Source organism: Pholcus phalangioides, unplaced genomic scaffold (genome assembly GCF_987345545.1).
Source record: "Pholcus phalangioides strain wild (caught in Gottingen) unplaced genomic scaffold, Ppha-v1.0 ptg000011l_1, whole genome shotgun sequence".
In the NCBI taxonomy this organism is placed as follows: domain Eukaryota; kingdom Metazoa; phylum Arthropoda; class Arachnida; order Araneae; family Pholcidae; genus Pholcus; species Pholcus phalangioides.
The window spans coordinates 33,947,512-33,970,992 of record NW_028301604.1 but is presented as its reverse complement, the minus strand read 5'-3'; the positions used below and the strand labels follow the sequence as shown (position 1 = coordinate 33,970,992).

The 23,481-nt window shown below is 38.2% G+C and overlaps 1 protein-coding gene across 2 annotated transcripts in view; it reads right to left on the bottom strand.

Annotated features, from left to right (window-relative positions):
- Window positions 1-23,481, bottom strand: part of LOC149080361 (oplophorus-luciferin 2-monooxygenase non-catalytic subunit-like) — a 127,537-nt gene that overhangs the window by 40,721 nt on the left and 63,335 nt on the right. For both annotated transcript variants that reach the window (XM_089239495.1, XM_089239494.1), the window contains exon 3: window positions 5,897-6,065. In XM_089239495.1, the coding sequence (XP_089095621.1) occupies window positions 5,897-6,065 (169 nt within the window). The remainder of the gene's footprint in view (window positions 1-5,896; window positions 6,066-23,481) is intronic.

Below are 23,481 nucleotides of genomic sequence, written 5' to 3'. Positions count from 1 at the left end.
GGTGTGATACCTGATGGTTTGATCACATGTCCCAGAAATTCAAGCTCAGAAACACCAAATATGCATTTTAACACATTTAAAACTAAGCCATACTGTTGAAGACGTTGGAATATTTGTTTTAAATGAATTTTGCATTTTCAGAAAAGCATAGAATGTCATCAACATATACATAGCAGAATGGTAAACCTCGTAATACTTCATGCATGAACCGCATAAAAGTTTGAGTGGCATTTACGAGACCGAAGTTCAATCTTGTATACTCGAATAAACCCCAAGGGGTTGTGATTGCGGTTTTTGGTATATCTTCTTCGGCAATGCCAATCTGATGGTATGCCTTGAAGATGTCTAGTCTAGAAAAAATAGACTTACCATGCAATTCTTGAGAAAAGTCTTGAATATGTAGCATCGGGTAAGAATCAAATTCCGTAACACTATTTAGACGACGATAATCACCGACAGGACGTACAGTACCATCCGCCGCCTTGGGCACAATATGTAACGGTGAGCTCCAAGGGCTTTTGGAGGGCCGGATAATCCCTTGTTCCAAAAGGAATTCAAACTCGGTTTTCACCTGTTGTTGAATTTTTGGATTGAGACGTCGAGGCTTGGAAGCCACCGGTGGTCCTCGAGTGATGATATGGTGTCGCGTCACATGTTTCACTGTTTTACCAATCTGTGAAGGGTTGAAGACATCCGGGAATTCTTGAAATATAGCACTGTATTCAGAATCTCCAATGGTAGTGACGGAAGGTTATGTTGTGGGCTTGATCGATCCGAGTACCCGTAATGATGTTTGCGAATCGATGTATCGTCGGTTTCGCACATCAACGATTAGGTTGAAGTTGCTGAGAAAATCAGCTCCAAGTATTGGTGAAGTGACGTCAGTTACGAGAAATGTCCAGGAAAAAGGTTTCCGGAGGCCTAAATCCAGTTTCTTGACCGTGGAACCATAGGCAAGAATCTTACTGTTGTTAGCGGCGAACAAATGGAAACTTGGATGTAGTGCTGACGAATTTTTTTTAGGCGGGATAACAGAAACTTCACTGCCAGAGTCAACAAGGAAACGATCACCCGTAACTCTGCCAATCACGAAGAGCCTGCTGGATTTGCTGCCCGATTTCATCATACCAGCGATGATGGAAGGTCGTCGTTTTTTTTCTGGAATTTACATGGCTGACGGCAGTAGAACCGAACTTGTTGTGATAGAAGCAGATATCCCGTGCTCGACTTGAACGAGATGTTGAACGCCTAGCTCGTCGCTGTTGGGAGCTATTACGATATCTCCATCTGGAGAGTCGATTCACCGTAGCCGTTAGCTCTGCCACTTGTTTGGTGAGCGTTTCGATGGCTCATGTCGAATCGGTTCGATCTTGAGATGACTGCATTTGCGATGATGATCATGGCTGGATTCGACACACATAATTTTGGAGTGTGACTTCAGCCACTTTGTCGGCTAGGATAGCAAGTTGATCTAATGGTTCACTGGAAACCGACAGCACTGCTTGAATATTTTGCGGTAAGCGTTGCATCCACAAGGTGCGCAAGAATTCGTCAGTGACTTTGTTGCCGGAGAGTTCTTTCATCTTTCGCAGCAGTTGACTTGGCTTTTGATCACCCAGCTGTAGCTCGTACAAAAGTTCCTTGACTTTTTGATGTTCCGTCGCAGCGAACTCCTTTATGAGGCGAGCCGACAAGGCTTGATAGTGGTTGATTGCCGGAGGATTTAATATCAGATCCGAGACGAAAGACAAGCATTCTCCGTCCAAGGAAGAGACCAAGGCTGCATACTTCGTGTCATCGTTAGTGATTCCACTGAGTTGAAAAGCACTGTTGCACTGTTGAATTCATAGTTGGACATTGGATTTCCAAAACGGAGGTAATCGAAGTCCAATCCTCGAAACTTGAGCATTATCTTCCGTCATCGCTCAGCTCCAACGGGAGAGAGAGAGGAAAAAAAAAAAAGAGAAGACGAGAGAGGAGGAGGAGGAGGTCACACACCAGGAGAGAAGAAGAGCAGACGATGATGCGTGGGCGAGAGGGGTCTGTTCTTCAGGGGCCTGTTTGAGGGAAGAATCGAGTCGTCGTAACCACAGACATAATGGAGGCTCGGAAAGAAGAAAATTTCCGAAAATGCATGAGATTAAATCTTCAATGAAGATGGACTTTTTTTGATGGTTAATGTTCTTAAACGTCGCTGGTCACCACACAGAGCCACAGCTTCGGAATAAACATTTATTACGACGACACATAATGATTATTTGGGTTAATGAAAAAGTAAGACAGGCATAGAAATTTTCGAACCTCACGCTTTCGTGTGCAGTGACTCTCTGCTCTGCTGTTTTCCAGACGGTCGTCTCCAGTACCCGGGATCACGTGACACACTCGAGGTTGTTGACCCGACTCTTGGGGGGTCGTCTGCGTGAGACACCACACACTTTTTTGAGATAGTTAATGCAAAATAGCCCGGGGCGTCCCTTGCAGGCACCTACTCATTACATCCCTGCTAATATTATCATCCTCACTCGTATCACCCATTAACTCAATTATCAATTTATCCTCACTCTCCACATCATGTCTCGCTCCCCTGGTATTATCATTTGCCTTACCGGCCCCCTCCAAAACAATTTCTTTATCACTAACATCGCTATTTTCCTCCTCACTAACGGATTCATCACTAGAGTCCCCACTAGAACTAGTATTAACCTTAAAACTAAGCATTACATCACTGCTCATTGTTTAAATTGCTCCAGAAAAACAGCGGCTAATGCAAAAGGAACTTACCCCTATCATGAGTGCTCGCGGCAGGTCCCTCGACGTCTAATACAGCCGAAGACGCCACCACCGTCCTCGTACAGCAACCACGTGGAGTACGCCTAGCAGGAAACAATACGATAATATGCGATCAAGGTAAACCATAGCAGCCACAGCATTCGTAGATCTAACTCTCAGCTCGGCCGCATCATCTATCTTCATTCACCGGCTGTTCTACTATTTCGTGTTCAGCATTCCATATATACAACATTTGTGAACCATAGCCCAGTTACGGAGCACTCTTTCAGCATGTGTTCATTCCGGGAGCAAGCGTCTGTTGAGGGGGGCGTCACTGCGAAATGTCTAAATTCTGAATTATAATATAATCATTGACATTGAAGTGACTTGTGAGTCGGGGTCCCAGATTTCTGTCAAGAATATAATCATTCTTGTTCTCTATATGCACTTCTGAGACCAGACCAGGCTGTCTTCTCTATGAAGACGAGCATGGTAGTGCACCTCGGGCGATATTACCTCGGTCTTTTCAAATTTAATTTTGTGGCCGGTTTCCCACATATGTTCTGCAACCGCTGAACTTTCGGTTTTACCCAGGCGGCAGCTTCTTTAGTATTCCTTTATTCTTGTAGCAGTACTTCTTTTTGTTGTTCCTATGTATACTTTTCCACACGGGCATGGAATCCTGTAGACACCTGCCATGCACAGCGGGTTTCTCGGATCTTTGCTGAGCGTAGCGATTGTGCTAAATTTCTGGTCGGTTTGAAAATTGGCTTGATGTTGAACTTTTCCAAAACTTTACCGTTTCGATCGGTGACCTTCCGGATGTATAGTAAATAGGTTTTGGCTCGGGGTTCCCGATTTCCTTCGTTACTATTGTTGTTGTTTTTCAGGCGAGGTCGTATGGCTCTTTGAAATTCTTTTATCGTATAACCGTTAGCTGTGAAGGCCTTCCGTAGATGGACCAGTTTTGTGTCGAGATGTTGCGGCTCACAGATACGGTTAGTACGGTTTACCAGTGTCTTTAGCACGCCTCTCTTCTGTCTCGGATGGTGGTTGGAGTTTTTGTGGAGGTACCGGTCTGTATGAGTAGGTTTCGTAAAAACGCTGTGCACAATACATCCACACAAGCCAACCAATGCGGTTCTTCTGCGGCCGATCAAGTCTCAGAAGTGCATATAGAGAACAAGTCAATGACAGTAGATGTACTCTCGAGCTAGCCGTGAGAGACACAACATGCTCTGAATAAGCTCCTGAAATTGCAAGCTAACAATTAACTATGCTGGATTAGTACAGCTTAAAGTCATAACCAAACAGGATCCGTACTCAGTGCCCGCTACGGTGCCCGACGAGCAGCGAGAATCAGCTGAAAACTACAAGTCCAACTCTACGGACACTACCGAGTTGCGGAAAAACTTGGAAAATAAACGGGACGAGGCAAGTAAGCTGCCCTGCTCGAGCGAGGGCCGAACCCGGGATGCTCCGCAAGTGGTGCCGGAAAGACGACAGCTCAAATCGCAGACACCGAAATAAAGGCACGTGAAGAAGTGACTTCGGACTCGGATGACTCGACCGCAAGCTTAAGCACAGCAAGCGAACTGTATGAAATTGCAAAATCATACATGAAGAAAATAATCCAGCAAAGCTCGAGAAAAGGGAAGCGAGCACTACTCCAGAAATTTCAGAAAGAAGCTGGTTATATTCTCGCACAGTAGAAACTGGAAAATTACTCGCGTAGTAGCAGCGAGAAATCCTAACAGAGCATTTAAGAGCTCTTATTTGGCCGAAATTTAAATTTTCGGTATTTTCTATCTTTTTCCTTCGTTTCCCTTCACCATCTTTTCAAAAATATTTTCTCAAAAAATCATATAAAAAACAAACAACAAGAGGCATTTCTGATAGAAATATCAGAAGTGACTTTGAAAAATAAAATAAAAATATTTTCCCCCTTTATTTCTGAACTTTATAATAATACTAACACTATTCCCCTTTTTTCTTCCACTCCTAATTAATACTTTGAATTAATAAATTGTATTTCATATATTTTGAATCTTTTCAGCCAATCGTATTTCAGGCACTCAACCGACCAATGAGGTGAGACCACGGCGCAGATGATGACGTCGACAAGCAGTTCACTTTTCCTGCCGAAAATATTAATAAGTAATATTACTAACAATTTCAGGACATGTTGAGTTTTTAAAACCTGTAAATTTTAATTAGTGAATTAATTAACGGTGGGTTCCCGATTATGACTGTTACTGGACTCTGACGAACATACATGCACCTTCACAAAACACGTACAATTACTCCCTTGTCTTCCCCTTCATACTGGCTCCCCGCGAGCCTATTCTAAGGGCAGCTAATGTCGAATACGATAGATACTGCCAGAAATCCCTTATTTTCCGATAGATGTAAGAAGCCTTTCTCGCTTGCCGCGGAGACTTACGTCCAAATAACCTCAGATGATGCCTGCCACAGATGTGGGCGAAACGTCAGGAAGAAAATCTCCTAGACCAGACCATGGCCTAATAACCCGGAAACCGTTTGCAAGTCATTTAACGCCGGCCATGAAAGCCTCAGCCAATAGCTCTTTGATAAAACTAGAAAAATGCAACCAATAAGCGTACCGTTTCCGTTCGAACAAATGTAACCAAGAGGCCTAATGGTTTTTTCGTTTATCTTTTATAAAATGTTATAGTGTGAGGCCGGGATTACGCTATAAAAGTTTGATAAAGGTACATTATAAAACTATAAAAATGCCACCAATGAGATTATTAGTTGCATTCTAGAAAATGCAACAGAGATGAGCTTATTGGTAGCATTTTTCAAGTTTTATAAAAGGACTTTTATCAAAATTTTTTATTTATTAAATTCATTATTTATTTAACTCTTATAGTGTAATCCCGGCCTAAGGCTGGTATTACACTGTAAAATTTTCATAAAATTTCATTTATAAGACTTGAAAAATTCAACCAATAAACCCATAGATTACATTCAAGCAAATGCAACCGTTAATGTTACTGGTTGAATTTTTCAAATTTTATAAAAGAACTTTTAGAAAACTGTTATAGTGTAATCCCGGCCTAATACAAGCCGAAGAAAGAAAAACGTTCAAAGACTTTGAACTTACAGAATACTTCTATTACTCCACCATGCGGAGCCATTCTTGCTGCAAGATTTTTGAAAGCGTCATACCTCAATGATGTCAATTTATTTGCTGACAACCTCACCAACTGAGGAGTAGTTCCTTCAAAAGCTGAAGAGTGGACAGATGATATTTCATTGGAAACCAAACCAATCTGTGATAAATCAAAGTAGTTATTGAAAAACTTCTGAAAATATTATCAATTGAGCTAGCTTTGAATTCATAAATTTGTTATTTGAATTATTTTTTAATCACAGTTTATCATGCAGAGATTTCCCGAATAAATCCTCATCCTATCATATTAGTTATCATTATTACACTCGTGTGCAAAATTAAAAGAATTTGTACATTGTGTGTGTCTATTTCCACAAAAAGTACTGAACCAAAGGTACTAATAATGCCACCAAAGAAGTATGCAAATATTCAGTGTCGCATACCTAATCCTATACGTGCGTGTGGGCGGAGCTGTGACCCCGCAGGGGATAAGGACACGAGGCGTTTTCCACGATTCGTGTGCTCGTACTCCTCGGCGACATTCGCTGTGTTTCTTGCAGGAGTTTGGTAAATTTTATAAGCTATCAGGTAAAATGAGTAGCCACAAACGTATGGATGACGGAATGAGATGGAGAATCGTCGGTAGATGGAGGAAGGGCAATCACAAGTGCAAGTGGCTACAGAGCTCGATGTTACGCCCAGTGTCGTCTGTAATTTGTCGAAACAGTTTCAGGACACTGGATCCATATCGAGAAGACCTGAACAAAGTCGTCGAAGAGCCACGACGACCAATGAGGCTCGTTATTTGGCACTTTCAGCGTGGCGCCACAGGACTGCTACAGCATCAGAGCTCTCACGTGAGCTGCATGTTGCATGGAACTCGAGTTTCACGGTTTACTGTTGCCCGAAGGTTTCATGAGAGAGGGCTTGATGCCAAAAGACCCGCTGTTTGCGTCCCGCTAACTGCAGCACACAAGAGAGCGCGTTTAGCATGGTGCAGACAACATCAGCCTTGGACCAGACTTCAGTGGAGCACCGTGCTCTTCACAGACGAGTCAAGATTCAGCCTGCATACTGATTCTCGACGTACACTCATCTGGAGAGAGCCTGGTACCCAACACCATCCCTCCCATATCAGGGAAATGAACCACTATGGTGGTGGAGGTGTCATGGTCTGGGCAGGCATCATGTTGGACGGCCGACACCCCCTCCATGTGTTTGGCAGAGCGTCCGTGACTGCTAGGAGGTATAGAGAGGAGATCTTAGAGCCCTATGTTGGACTTTTCAGGATCGCAGTTGGCCCTCTGTTCCTGTTCATGGACGACAACGCTTATCCACATCGAGCTCACCTGGTCAAAGATTATCTGGAAAGTGGGGATATTCGACGTATGGATTGGCCAGCCAGATCTCCTGACCTAAACCCTATAGAACATGTCTGGGACGCTCTTGGGAGGGCAATTGCATCTCGCCATCCCTCCAAGAACCATCCCGGAACTGAAAACTGCGTTGCTGCAGGAGTTGGACCGATTGCCACAGGGACTCAACTGCCTCGTGTCCGGTATGCCGTCGTGCTGTGCGACCTGTCTGACTGTGAGAGGGGACCATACCCCATATTAGACTCATTTTTGGTTCGATCTCGCAACGTGGATTTTGGACATTCCTGCAATGATGAGCGTTACTGACAATCATGCATGCGTACTATGACTTTTGTATGATACATCTTTTTCTCTGTTATAACTGTGTATTCGTACCAAATATCCTTAAAAATCTGTCCACTCGTTTTTTAGAAACTCGACATAATGTGCTGTTCTCTTAATTTTGTACACGAGTGTGATCTTAATAATAGTAGCAATTGTTAGAAAAAAGGTTAGGCAGTGAGGACACTGCCGCAGTTATTTTCGTGAAAACATCAATCGCTTATAGTGAATTTCAATTATAATCTTTTATATAATTATAATATAAACAATAATCGATGGCCACACTCGGCATCGATTTTAAAGCTTCCAGTCAAAGAATGTTTTTTAACACTTTCTCTGTGAATGACGCCATAGTGGCGTCACATAGGTGTGTTTTGTTGGGAGACTATAGAATGGTACTGGTGGGGATGGGGCCTTGAATTTGCAGCTGCGAACATTCATTCAAAGTTTTATTTTATTGCCGATTCCGAACGGCAGGCTTGTTTTTTATACTCATCGAGGAGTTGGTGCACTACTCGTATTGTGAAATATAAATCAGTTTTCATTGCCTGAAACATTTACAACAAAACAATTTTTAGTATAATCACCCCAATGACAATTATTTTCTATATAAAAATATTCCCCAGAATTTATGAAAGTAGTCCTTCCAGAGAATATTCTCAAGGATATTACATGTAACTATATTATACACGTAAAAAGAGAATATTCTCATCAAGAACTTATAAGAATATTCTCAAGTAATTTATAACAGTAGTCCTAACAGAGAATATTATCGAATATTCTCCTCGATGAGAATATTCTCCGAAAGATTATTCTCGAGAATTTTACATCTCTAGATACAATTCACAATAAAGTAGCACGTTCGAAACACAGAGAGGTGAACAGCATTTCGCCGCATCAAAGTATCTGGTGAGAGTTTTTTGGGGTAGAGACTATTTGTGCTTGTTTTACGCGTAGGCAGATGATGCGACATTTGGTGTAGAATACAATCGGCCACTATAGGTGCATTCTTATCTCTCTCTCTCTCTCTCTCACCAGATTTCACTCAGTAAATGTGAGTGATCTCAATGTTCCTGCCAGGCGTGGATCCAGGGTGATGTGTTGGGGGCGATTTTTTACAGTGCAGGTTTCGATCAGTGAGGCCCAACCTAGTGTTCGCAGACGGCAAACATACTTAAAATATAAAAAATAATATTTAAAAAAAATTAATTAAAAATTAAGATTTTGAATTAATAAAAATAAAAATTTGAATTAATAAAAATAAAAATTTGAATTAATAAAAATAAAAATTTGAATTAATAAAAATAAAAATTTGAATTAATAAAAATAAAAATTTTTAGAACTTCAAAATTGTAATTTTGATTGATATAATTAAAAATTTGAAATTAATTTGAAATTAAAATTAATAAAAAATTAAAGATAGTTAAAATTTTAAAAAAAATTACAATTTATTTTAATAAAAATCATATTTTTTTAATAAGCAACACACTTATTAAAAAATTGCTATGCAACAACAATGTTACAATTGATGAATTAGCTGTTTTGACAATAAATTTGGACATTTGTTCCGGTAACCCTCGCAAAAAAAGTTTGAGGGGCAGACTGAATAATCTGTTATATTTATAAACATTGTAACGAATTCTGATGCACATTACCAGCTAAAAAAATTAATGCTAACTGTATCAAAAGTGCAATTGTATAAATAATTGAAAACTCTGCAGATGAAAAGAGAGCAGAATATCAAAAGCATATGAAGAATTATTATTTTAAAATGCAAAATACTCCTAGAATCCTACTTCCTTCTCCTTTTGCTTGATAAAAATCAAGGCTCATAGTTAACCGGACAAAATAATGTACACAAATAAAAACACATCTATATGTACTCGATGAATATCTTTTTCCAGCTCTTTTTCCATGTCAAAGAATGTAGATACTTTCTATATTAATGTAATTTTTTGATCCCTGTGAAAGTATTAAACGTCTCTCTTTGCGACGTTTAGATAGCAATTAGGTAGAATAATATGAATAAAATAAGGATCTCCATCAACCAGGGGAAATAAATTCTTAGCTACCTCGATACCAGAAACCTCGTTTAGAGACGTGTAGTGATTGACGATGATAGAATCTATTCAATTTATTTAATTAACAAAAACAAACCACAAAAATCACTAAAAACGCATGGAACGGACATACACACGCGCAACAACATGTGACACATCAACCAAACACCGAGCGTCATCTCCTGACGGCTTTGACTTCTCTACCAATCACAAGGAAAAATATATATAATATCCGGACGGCTTTGACCGATTCCCCACAGACGATCCTTGAATAATTGAAGACAGCACCCTTATCTGTAACGGGTCACACTGCGTTTGCGAAAAATGCATGTGACCGCTCAAACTTTAAATGGCTACATGCTATCAGAAAAAAAAGCTGAGCCTACGCGGCGCAGCCTTTCCCTCTCACATATAGGGTCCATGGTGAGACAGTTTCAGTATAGCACAAGATAGTTTTTTTATCTATTCAGACTGCATGCCGCCGCTGGGACCGGCCAAATGAGCTTCGTTTACATCAGGGAGGGACCCCCAGGTGAGCCGATACCTCCTAGGGATAGAAGGCCTCCGCACGCTGCTCGTGACGTCAGCAAGTATTGAGCTCCGCTCACTTCAGCAACTTTTCAACACTTCTAGACTTTTCAACTCACTACAACACTTCTAGACAATTAATTTGTCTAGAACGTGAACGATTTTAGAAATTCAAAGAAAATTTTATAACACACCAAACTTGTATCCTCTCTTAAAATGGAAAGAAACACTAAGCTTTTGCCCATTGATGACATGTCTGTATTCACAAATAGTACCTTTTAACTTCTTGATTTACCGTTTATAATTTTCAAACAAGACTATAAAATCAAGAAAATTCATTAATTCGTACAAATAATTTAAATGAAAATAATTTAACATGAAAATTTTTGCTTTGGAAACCCATATTCTTTGTCTTCACATAAAGTATCCCATACTACCATAGCAGCAGAATTTTCTCGGGGGGGGGGGGCTCAAATTTTTTCTTCTTCTGAAGGGGGGGTGTTACGTTTTCTAGCGCAAAATAACATTATAATCTTAGGTTGGGGGTTAGAGCCCGAAACCCCCCCCCTTTGCGCAAACCAATATACATATGTACATACTACTACGTATAGATATACAATAATCCGGTTGTTTTAGGCCGATTTTCTTCGATCACAGAAAAGGGAAACATAAATACAAATACAACGCTACAGCAGGGAAAATGCCCAACGATGTGGCTGAGAAAAAGATGCCCATAACAAATATGGATGTCATATTTCAAAAATACAGCAACCCACTTAAAAATACGCGATCACAAAAATTATAAACAATATATATATATACATGATAAAATATTATACAATGTCCATAAAGAATACTTATGGTTGTCTTATTCTAAGTATGGATAGCTTCTCGATTTACCCCAACATGTTTATCGTATTTTTTTTTAAACGTGTCAATTGTGTTAGAATTTACTACCTCCGGGGGTAAGCTATTCCATTTATTAACGACCCTATTAGAGAAAAATTCCCTGCGACACCATAACCTAGAATTGTCCCTTACCAATCGATACTGGTGTCCCCTTGGAAAAGCAGTCGATTGACAGTTTACTAATAACTCATAGTCCATCTTATCCATCCCGTTGAAAATTTTGAAAATTTCGATCATATCTCCACGACATCCAATGTAAACATATTCAAAAAATGAAGTCTCTCTTCATGACTCAAGCCCCGTGTGCCAATAAATCCCCAATCCCACGACTACTTGGTACGCTAGGCAGGGTAAGATAATTAAAGTAAAAGATGATAAAATGTCTTTGTTGGACATAAACCGCAAAAATCACAGCCGGCGTGAAGGAAATCCCGTACTTGTCGGGACAAGTCCGGACCTTAGAGAAGAAATAATATAGAGAAAGCAAGTATCTATTCATTTCTTTCATGCAGCGCCCGCCAACATAACACCAAGTGACTGCCGTTGGTGGAATTGCAGTGGTTGGCTAGTATCTTTAATTTGGCGACGCGTGTTATTTTCCTTCAACTCTTTTCAGTTCGATGGTTAATAAAGTTTTCTCAGAGGAGTTCCGCGGTAAACCCTCGAGAAATTGATAATTTTTTAAAATCACAATTTGAATTCAACGAGTTTGAAGTTGAGGCTTTTAAGAAATTCAGTGAATGTCAAATAAAATATAAGCTTTATTCCTTCTTTCTATCTTAGAAATTCAAATTTCTTGTGTTTTTTATTACATTCTGGTTTTTGTTCATCAGGCGATTAACTTTGAAAAAAAGAAATGCTTGCAAAAAAAAATTAATATTTCTTGAAATATTTTTATAAATTGTTTAAACTTCTACAAAAGTTATATCAACTCTTTATCACAGGCGGATATAGTCTTGAAAGTCTGGGGGGAGGGCAATGATTTCATATATATGCATATACATTGGATCAGTCAATTAAATCAGTCCCCTAATTTATTTTATATATATTCATTTTTAAATATGATAACTGGTAGTATATTTGAGAATTTTGAAAAAAGTTGGATATTAATTTAGCATTTTTTTCTTTGTGGTTAGTGTAAATTTCAAATTATATTTTTTTAATCAGTATAAATTAACTTCATTTAATTAAAATAATTAGTAATGATGATTTTTGTGAACCTCATGTTTCAGGTGGCAAAAGAAATTTACAAAAATAAAACCATTTTTTTGTTTTTTAAAAAAAATATCTCTGTTCATGGAAAAAAAATTCCAGATTAGGATAAATTTCCAAAAATTTAATTTCTAAAAAGTCATGAAAAACTAGATTTCTTTGTAAACAAATGTAAATTAAAAATACTGTGGCACTCATTAAACCTTTTAATTTCCAATGATGTTAATTTCATACAAAAATTTGGCTGTTTCAGTCATAAAAACACGAATCTCATTTGGCGTAAAAATGCGGTCGCCAAGAGAAACATGTAAGCATACTCGGACAGCATTCAAATAAAAGGATCAAATTGCAACTAATTTCAGATATAACTTCAAAAATGAGTAGTTATTCAATTAATTATCAATAGCCTGCCTCATAAGTTAAGACAAATATTGTTGAAAAATATGCAAGATCTTAAGACTTATCACGCTAGAAAACACGCGCTTTGATGAACTTCCTTCACACGCGCGAACTTTAATACCTTATAATTATTCAGAAACATTCAAATATTTAATAATACACATCTGTGAAAAGTGAAGAGTCCTCCTTTGACTTGGTTTTCGGAACAGCCGTAAGCACAACACGCAGTTGCCATTTTTCACGAAGATTTAAGAACTAATTCATACACCTCGTCCTACTTACCATAGAAAATGGCCGTAGAATGAAATTTACCAGCACAGGGAAGGACGGCAGTCACGTGACACAATGTTTGCGGAGAAAAAAAAGGGGGTTTCCCTCTCTCTACCCTATTTCTTCTCTATAAGAAAGCGTGAAAAAATAACTGCGCAGTTATACCTGATGGCCCATACACACGCTCAGTTATACCTGCGCAGGCATAACTGCACAGTTATACCGAATCGAAAAACCATTCCCTTCAGGTCACCTGCACAGTTATACCTTGGAAAAGCAGTTATACCTGTGCAGGCATAACTGAACGGTTCGATGCATCCACACCATTCAGTTATACCTGTGCAGGCGAAGCTTCTGGAACCGGTTCTAGGCAATCTGTGGGGATATTTTCGTTCTTCGATATCTGTCTTCGAGGTCTTTTGATCAGTTCGGATTTTTTCACATAGTCTACAAAGTTCGGAATTTTCTAGTATGATTTCCACAGATGATGCTTTGGATGTAGTTGGATTGGTTATGGCACTGAAAGTTATTGACTCAAAAAAAAGAAAAAAACGGGTAACGTGGTGCAAAGATTGGTGAATGATCGCTATAATGTGAGGTTGTTGTAACGAGCGTCAACTGTCTACGAAAACAAGCATCGTTTCTCCTCTGAATATACGGATAAGGGATACATGCTCCTCCAGCATCGTTTGATAGCATTTTTTTCCCGCGATAGCGTCGATTTAAAAAAAAAAAAAAATTTGACTTGGAAAATTTTTATGGTAACTCACGTAGTGTTTTTCTTTGAAAGAAAACAATGCATTTTTCGCGCGACCTCTTAAGATTAATTCAAGTCAATTCGAAATTGACTTATGGTATGTATATTAATAGTATTACTCAATATATGATATAATTATATTATCAATCGTATATCTCTCTCTCTCAGAATTTTGCGATTGTTTTCTTACGTTTAAAACTAGCGTAATTTCATCTGAATTTTTTCTTTCAATGTTTGAGCTGAAAGTTGAAATTCGTTGCAATCTGACGAGATGTGCTCAAAAAACAAATTCAATGAGATTCATTAAGAATTACATGTAAAAGAAAATAATAAATTTATTATTTTCCCGTGAGTGATTTTTGTCCCGTTGATGCTTTGCTGGTTTTCGGTCAAGAAAGGAGTGGGAATCCGGCGTTTGAAATTGCAAACAATTGCAAACATTAACTGACTCGTATAAACACCTGCTTGATTTCTAGGAATCTTGATTTCTAAAGGAACTACATGTGAAAGAATACTAAAATAATCTGACGTTATATACGGGTCCTCTAAAATCTCCAAGAACCCTGGTTAAAAACCTCTTCTCTAAATAATCAATAAACAATTAATAGTCATAGCACATTATTTGAATACAGAGTTTGTGTGTTTCGGTGCATAATTTCGGGAAAATTTATTGAAAAGAGTGATTTCAGAAACAAAATTGCGAATTTTAACAATGGTCGAAATATTTCAAAATTTTATTTCGATTTTTTTATTCGATATGAAATTGTAAGAAAATATCGTGAAAATTAGGCCATTAGAAGATTTTCTTCTAATTAAATGGAATCCCTCTCCAAAACATGTTATTCAGTTTTATTGTTCTATTACATTATCAGTGAAAAAAAGAAGAGGGAAGAAAGTAGGGCGAATATAAGAAATCGGGAAAAAATAACTGCACAGTTATACCTGATGGCCCATACACACGCTCAGTTATACCTGCGCAGGCATAACTGTACAGTTATACCGAATCGAAAAACCATTCCCTTCAGGTCGCCTGCGCAGGTCAACTGACGGCCCCTACACACGCTCAGTTATGCCTGCACAGTTGGACTGTACAGGCATAACTGCGCAGGTATAACTGAGCGTGTGTAGGGACCTTAAGATTCCAACGCCGGCTGTGGTTTTTGCGGTTTATGTCCAACAAAGACCTTTTATTATCTTTTACTTTAATTATCTTTCCCTGCGTCGCGTACCAAGTAATCGTGGGATTGGGGCTTAAGGACAAGCGTAGCTCTTCTCTGCACCCCTTCAACCAAGTCCTCATCACCCTCTTAGTCAAACCACTTAATAGACAATGGAAGACAGCAACCGCGAGTCCAGCCGAACCGTCATCAGGGTGCTCAAACCTTTCCAATAGATGATGGCAGCTTCACGGTTACCCCAACCGTCCAAAAAATGTGGATTTCCTCGGTTGAAAAAACCGCCGTCAACGGTTGCATCTGTGCGTTGACAGAATAAAACTATAGATAATGCCTTTCCCCCCCCCCACAACCTCAACCGCCTGCAACCGCGCCGCAGTCAGGTCCCGGCCATAAAAATGAAGGGAAAAGTCAAATTCGAGGAACTGAATGGTGAAGTTCCATTCGAGAGAAACTAATTCTTTGTTTGGCGCTCTTGCACTGATAACAATATAAAAAACCGATGAAGAAAAAATTAAATTTTTCTAAACACAATGCATTTTTTTTTATGCTTCCCTACATGAGCATACATTAAAACTCAGTTATAATTACAAGTAGCGTGATTAGGCCTAAAACCGAGGTATATATTTTAAAATACTTGAATAAAATTCATTGGATCCCGATTATAACGTTTTAGCAAGAAACCAATTAGTACCTCATCCAAAAAATGTACAAATTGCCAGGAGGCCCAACCATTTCTAATAAATTCATAAAAAATCATCAGAAGTAAAAATAATTAGACATCTGAAGCAATAAATTTTTATATTTGCAAATTCCATAGCAAACTTTTGGAACATTTATTAAAAGCATAAGTATGAACCGGGGAGGAAATATGTCCCTAAGAGCTGCATTGTGTGTGTTTTGATTTCATTATTCTATCTTTTTGGTATTTATTTTTGTATCGTATATGAATGTAGCTGTCTAACTGTTGTTTTTGCAATAAAAGAAAAAAACGTCTATAGACAAAACGTTGTATGTGGGTAATATCGAAGAGTTGCACTAAGACAATTTTCACACCTACCGTTCTTTTCAAGCAGTTTTTGATTTACATACACACACAAAGCCGCAACTAGGGAGAGCGGGTCCATTGTACAGGGTGCAGAACTAGAGGGGGCGTCGAATCCCCTTAACTTCTTTCTAACCTTTCTACTCCTCTAACTGTGTCGACCAGTATACTATTGCCTATTATGCCAATTTGTGTGAAGAACACAAACACGCACACGAATGGGCTGTACTATCGGCTCATGCTTATTCTCATCCGATCCGAATTATAAGCATCGGTTCATAAGCATGACCTTAAGAATAATCCGAAAAACGATACCAAGGAATTATTCGTAGGCTCACTCCTTAACGTCACGTGACGCGAAAGAGGGAAATCAAAAGAAATCGCTTTCCACACAGGGAAAAGCGATTTTTCCCTTTGGCCGATCGACCGCTGACCAATCAAAATTAAGCTTGGGGTATACAACTAATACTATACATTTACTGAATTTTTTGTTCAACGACGGTGTCAACGCAATTCATTTTTAATGCGCGTGCAGAACATTTGTTTTTTTTTTCACATTCTTTAACGTTAAAAATGGAAGATGATATAGTGGGCAATCGGCTAGATATTTTTTTTTATGGGCAGGATGGAAAATAAAAGAAGTACATGAAGAGTTATGAAGAGTTTTTCAGCGTGTAAATTTTATTCAGAAGGATATTTCAGCATTCTAATTAATTGATTGAAGTTCTTTTTAAGCCGTACTTCATAAGGAACTACCAAAATCAAATTTTGATGGACGTGGGTGATTATTACTTTGCTTCATTTATTTTATATATGTAATTTTAGGATAATATAATTATATCATCGAGAAATATACCGTGAAAAAAAAATCTCGATATGATACTCTGCAGACCAAGGAAAAAAATATATAGTTTTAGAGAGATTATATATATATATATTATAATACAATTGATTCGATTTAATTAGAAATCTACTATAATATATATATATATATATATATTATAGTAGATTTCTAATTAAATCGAATCAATTGTAAAAGGCCGACGAAATTGCACAGTTTTCTTTCAGGAAAAAACACTACTAAAGTCACATCGTAATAAATTTCCAAGTCAAAGAAATAAATTTTTCACTAAACAGTCGCCATCGCGATTAGAAAATATGATCATCCGATGCTTAAGGAGTGGGTGTCCCCTATCCGTATCTTCCTCCGAATATTCGGAGAAATACAATGCTTGTTTTCGGAGGGGGAACGTCGATAGTACGAAAATTTCCCTTTTATGCTTATATTGTCATAATCGATGCGGATACGGATCGGATTCCTGATAAGCATAAGTAGATAGTACAGCCCCAGATGTATTGGAAATGTTTCCCTGAGGAGGCGCGAGAACTTTCTTAAAATTTTCAGTCATAGATACCGCCATCAAATGACGTAGCGGGGGGTGGGGGGGGGGTCCCCCGAAATGGGAGAAAATGTCTGAAATAAAGGGGAAAATATGACCAAATCTATTGTTCTACCACTTCGGTCCTCCTCCAAACGAAATTTCTGGAAACGGGCCTGCCGCCATCTGTTCTCAAATCCTAAGGCCGATCGTTGTTGTATCTTTCATCAACGCTCAACTTGTAGCAGATCATTAGTATTTCTTGGTAAGTACTATAGCTCATTATTAGTTTCTCTAATTTTGGGGGCATTTCGCGAGTACATCAAAGGCTTATACAGATATTCTTGAGGCTAAAAGCTTTTACGACAAACATTGTTTGGAACAAGAATTGTTATCGAAATCCAAAATACAGTAGGACCTCGATTATCCGAGGGTGGATTATCTGGAGTTCGAAAATTACAAAACTACGGAAGGTGTGAAAGAGAGCCGAGCATGAAATTGTTGCTAAGACAACTCAAGGAGTTGGGGTAATATTATTCGGTGATGGTGATTAGAAGAATGGGAACAGAGTATTATTATTGAAGTTATTATTATGAATATATTATTATGATCAGAGATCACTGTTTCCCAAAGTGGGCAATATGGCCCCTTGGGGGCGATGGAAAAGTCCAGGGGGCGATGAGAGAAAAAATTTTCAGAAGATGGGGATGGAACAGAAAGTTTGGGAAACTGCTGTGTTAGGGCCCTTTCACACGGAGCGGATGCGGATGCGGGTCCGCATACCCTTTCAAACGAGTGCTGAAGATGCGGACGAATCGCCCGCATCTTTAGTTCGAAATTCGTGCATATAAACTGTTTTTTCGCAATTTTTGTAATTATTTTTCTCCTTCACCCCTGATTCAGTGGCCATAGGCAGCCTAGAGGCATTCTTTGGTGGTTTAATCTAGAGCCACATAGAATATGGGAATAAAGATGTCTGCATTCCGATCCTCACAAGTAGTCGATGGGAGAAAATGTCTTCAAATATTTTCAAAATATTTTGAAAAAAAAAATCCGTCTTTTCGGAAAAATATGGAAGAAAAATTCCAAAAACATCCAATGTTCGAAAAATCAAATCCAAAAACATCCAAAACATTCGATGTTCCAAAAAAAAGAAAAAAAAATTCAGGAGATATCAAAGAATTTGCAAATAGTGAAAAAGGGGAGGGGTGGAGACTTTCAAAATGCCTGTGCTTAGAAATATTCACATCACAATTCTGTCTTAGGCCGGGATTACACTATAAAAGTTCGTTTATAAAACTTGAAAAATGCAACCAATAGGCGGATCAGTTAAGTTCTCTCGAATGTAACAGATGTGTTTATTGGTTACATTTTTCAAGTTTTATAAAATAACTTTCATAAACCTTTTAGAGTGAAATCCTTAGATTAGTCTCACTTCTGAAACATAAAATTTCATTTTTTTAAGTTTATAGACTGAATATCGAGTAAAATAAACTTGTAGGTATCGGGGAACCACCAAAAATATTCAAGTGCTTCAAACGACTTAATCCGGCCCTGAGTGAACACCGTACGTGGATAACATTGTTTAATAAAAGTATTTTTTTTAAAGTTTAAAAAAATTAACAGTTAAAAAATTTTAAAAAATAACAAATATTTAAAATAATATTTCAGATATTTATATTTTTAAATAATTTTAAAAATTTAAAAAGAAAAAAAATTAAAATTTTTAAATTAAATTTAAAAGTTATTAAAGTATGTAGTCAATTAAATATTCGTAATGAACAGAACGGCTTATAATTTTGGTCCCGTCAGTGGCCGTTGTTGGCAGGTTTTATTGTATAAAATTGTGAAATATGGACAAAAGGCAGTTGAAGTTGCTATATCTCCATCTCAGAAGGAAACGGAGGGATAGACGTATGTAGGTACATTATATTAATGAGCAGGGACCATCGTATGGTGTTTTTAAGGGTATTTATGGAAAATAATTAAAAACATTCCATGAAAAATCACCTTCAAAAAGTAGCCATAGATGCGGATGAATTCGCTCCGCATCCGCATCGTGTGAATAGCCCCGAATAAACCTATTGTCAAAACTTCTATGTGCGGATGCGGAGCCCGCACTTAGGTTTTGACACATGCGGACGACGTCCGGACCCGCATGAACATTTCCTAGGTGCAGGGATTTTTCGGCTCGTCTGAAAAGCGCAGTATATTCCAATTGTTAAAACTTCTTCCGGACCCGCATCCGCATCCGCTCCGTGTGAAAGGGGCCTTACCCACCACCTCCTCATGTCGAAAGGCACACTGCAGTGAAATGGGAAATTATTTTTGTTAATACCGACTTTCTAGTCGCCATGATGGCCTGGAGCCTGGGATTTGTCATTCTCTGGCATATAGGGACAGGGTTCGTATGCTCCTTGAAAATCCTTGGGAAAAAGTTCATTTTCAAGTCTTTAAAAGTCCTTAAAAAATCGTTGCAGTCCTTGAAAAACATTATAATCATTTTCAAGTGCTTTTTAAGTGCTTGAAATTTTTTTTAATCAAAACGAGTGGAACAACAATTATGAGTTACGGCAGTGTTTCTCAAAGCGTGCGATGTGGCTCCTGGGGCGTAACTATTTTGTCAGGGGCAAGGCTGTAACTAGGATTTTTGCCGCCCCCACCATTTTAAAAATCGATAATGTTTAAATGGTGTTCTTTATTTCCACCTGAAATTTGCCGCCCCTTAAATTTTGCTGCCCGGGGAAATTGCCCCTCTAGTTCCGGGCCTGATCAGGGGCGTCGCGACAAGCTGGAGATATTGATTTGTATGCTTATTTATTCTTTGAAGTGGTTCTTTTATATGTAAAAACGTCTACCAAACTATTCTTGGGAGCCGCAAATGAACCATGAATTGGGCAAGACTGGGCCGCTGGTAACAAAATGCTGAGAACCACTGAGTTACAGGACAATGTTCAAAACAGAATATATGATCACGCATACCTGAGGTATTTCTCAACTTTGAAAGGTGTTGCCTAAAATCTGACAGAAAAACACTGCACTTAAGCTTTTGCTGCGAAATTATTTCAAACTTCAATTTATGAATCGCAGTTGCATACGGTACCGCGACTAGATGCTTTGTCAGCCTGGGTAAGTAGGCATTTTGACGCCCCTTTTGTAATGCTGAAGGAGAGGTTAAAGGGTAAAATTGGTGCACCCTCTAGTCCAGCGCCAGCAGTACCAGACTCCACTGCTCTCCACTAGTTGCGCCCCTGCTAAAATTTTCTACATTTTTCTTAAAAATCTTCCAGATTGTTCTGCAATAGCACTAATTGTTCTGCGCGTACGTCGCAGATTTCGGTATATTCTGCTTTGGGGATTGTAACAAACATTAGAATCAAGTATCATTGTAAATAATTGTCGAAAATTTATTTTATTGTAGTAAATACTAGGGAAACAACGTAACTATACCCAAAATGAGAAGCGACCAACAACTAGATGCGTTTCGGAACTGCATAAAATTCCTTCTTCATTAGCAAAGAAAAATTAAAAGATAAATATTTACGATAAACATCATTTCAACTCTGTCTTGAACAGCGTGTAACTCCCGCTATAAGGAGTATTTATCTTTTCATTTTTCTTTGCCACTGAAAGAAGGAACTTCATACAATTCCGAAACGCGTCTAGCTGTTGTTCCATGGGCGGAGATACCGGGAGGGGGGGGGGGAGCGTGTGGGGCATTGCCCCCCAGCGTCAAAAGTGAAGTTGACTGATCTAATGCATACATGCATATATGAATTAACATCATCATCGTGCCCCCCCCCTAGAAATAATGGCCGTGCCCCCCCAGACTTCCAAGTCTATTCCACCTATGTGTTGTTCGCTTCTCATTTTGGGTATAGTTACGTTGTTTCCCTAGTATATTGTCTCACTTAAAAGGTGTTTCATTTCTATTTACTGTAGTATTTTCGAAAGAATTCATAGTTATTGTAAGTACCATCAGAATTCAGTATCACCTGTATACAGGGTGTCCTGTAAGTGCTAATACGGCCTTTATCTCATCAACCGTCCATCGTAGAGAAACGATTATAGTTTGAAAAATGCTTGAAAGGCGTTCAAAAATTACCCTGTACCAGTTTTGAGAGTTAAAAAATACAATGTGCCAAAAAATAAAAAATCTAAATTTTTATACGGTCCCCATGTCCTCTAACTTCCAATTAGAAAGTTGTTGCCCTGTCTCTCCTGGTGCCGAAATATTCCATGTTTTTTAAGTGCAATATTCCCAGAGATATTCGAATTTGAAAAACGGAGGAAACTTTGGAAAGAACAACGTGAAATACGGAAAAACCATTTTACCCGCATTTAACGTGGTTCTTTCTGAAAAAACTGATTTTTATCAAAAGAGCTGAGCTGAATACTTTATTGACTTTTTGCTTGGATATAGAAACCGAAGCTTTTAAAAATAACGCATTCTTTTATTTTAAATCTTTATCAAAACATGTTCAAAACTGATCAAAAACGAGAGTGTTTCAGATTTAAGAATCAGTAATGTTATGTCAATCTTAGCACTGTTTTGAGTAATTTTTTTGTAATAAATTTTTTTCTTGATTTTGATTTTATGAAATATGATTTTAAATTACAATAATTTTTAATTTTTGATTTCGATTTCCCTAGGGAAATTTTTACGGAAGAGGAGAGGGTTCATTTTCATGTTATACGATTATTTTATATATATATGACGCTTTGACCCGCTGTTTCAGCGGTGTGATTGAAACCTCGTTTACACGACGCGTCTTATAAATAAGGTTTTGTTGTATGAGACCTGAGCCCCCCTCTACCGAACACTTTTAATAACTTTACGCCTATGAAAGGGTGTACGTTTGCTTCTTTCCCCCGCAATAATTACACATGTGCCCATAGGCATAGGGGTATGTATGGGTTCCTGCCCAGCATGATCCAACCCACGGCTTACCACCAGAAGAAAGCTCAAGGTCACACTTCCTAGGGTGCACAAATTTCAACGAAAGGAAATTTGCGTTAAAATTGCTAAAAATTAGAAGAATAAAAAAAAATTAAGGATTAATAAAGAAAAAAAAATGAGGTAACGGAATTATGTTTGATTGAAAGCTCTTGGGAGGGGGATCGCCCCATCGCCTATTTTTTGAAGGCTCTTGGGGGGCGATCGCCCCCATCGCTCCGCCACTGGTTCCTGCATATTTCGAGAGTACAGTTGAACCCCGTTATAGCGCCCCCATTGTAGTGATAACCCTGCTTACCGCCGGAAATTTTCAGTGAAGAGATCATCCATATAGGGTGATCCATAATGTGAACAATCCGTTATATCGCCAACTGGTGTTTGGATGTATCAAGTATGTATTATACGAAGTCTCTGTCCATTTTCCAAGAAATTTTTTTTTTTGCACATCATCTCTTCTCCCATCCTTTTTTTTCTGTGAAAAGAGTTGAAAGGTGTTCTTTAACATCTGAGAAACGGGAAATTTGTGTGCGGGGAAAAAAGCAACGCCCCGCCATAGTTTTCCTTTGTTTATGTACTTATAAAATGCATCGCTAAATTTATGTAGAACTAAAATAGTTTCAGAGGTAAGTGTAAAATATGTATCTCTAAGTTTTATCAAGAAATATTCAAGTAATATTGTAGTTTTTGAAATTTTATGAATTTTCTTAAAATTGAATGCGTGTAAAATAGTGTTAATCCATAAATAAAATAACCTAACCTAAGAGATACAGTAGTTCATTGTAAACGTGTGAATTTATGTAATGAAGCCTCTCAGAAACGCTATTCCAACCATGATCCGATATAACGCCAAAATTCTTTGGGACGGATGGTGCCGTTACAACGGAGCTCGACTGTTAGTGTTAAAAAATGTCAATTTATTTTTCCATATAATGAACAAATTCCTGACTTTATTAGTGTATTGAAAACACTTCAAAGGGCAAGATTTCAAGTATACATAAATTCTTCACATAAAACAACTTGGAATATTCAAGTGATTATTATATTATTGATATCAACGTGGGAGTAGTGTATAATCAGAGTATTAAATAGAATTTTGCCAAATGTCAGTAAATTTTGTCAGATACATATTTTGCGTGTCTTGAACATATATGGCTCGTTGCTTCATAATGTAATTCTCAAAATTGATGC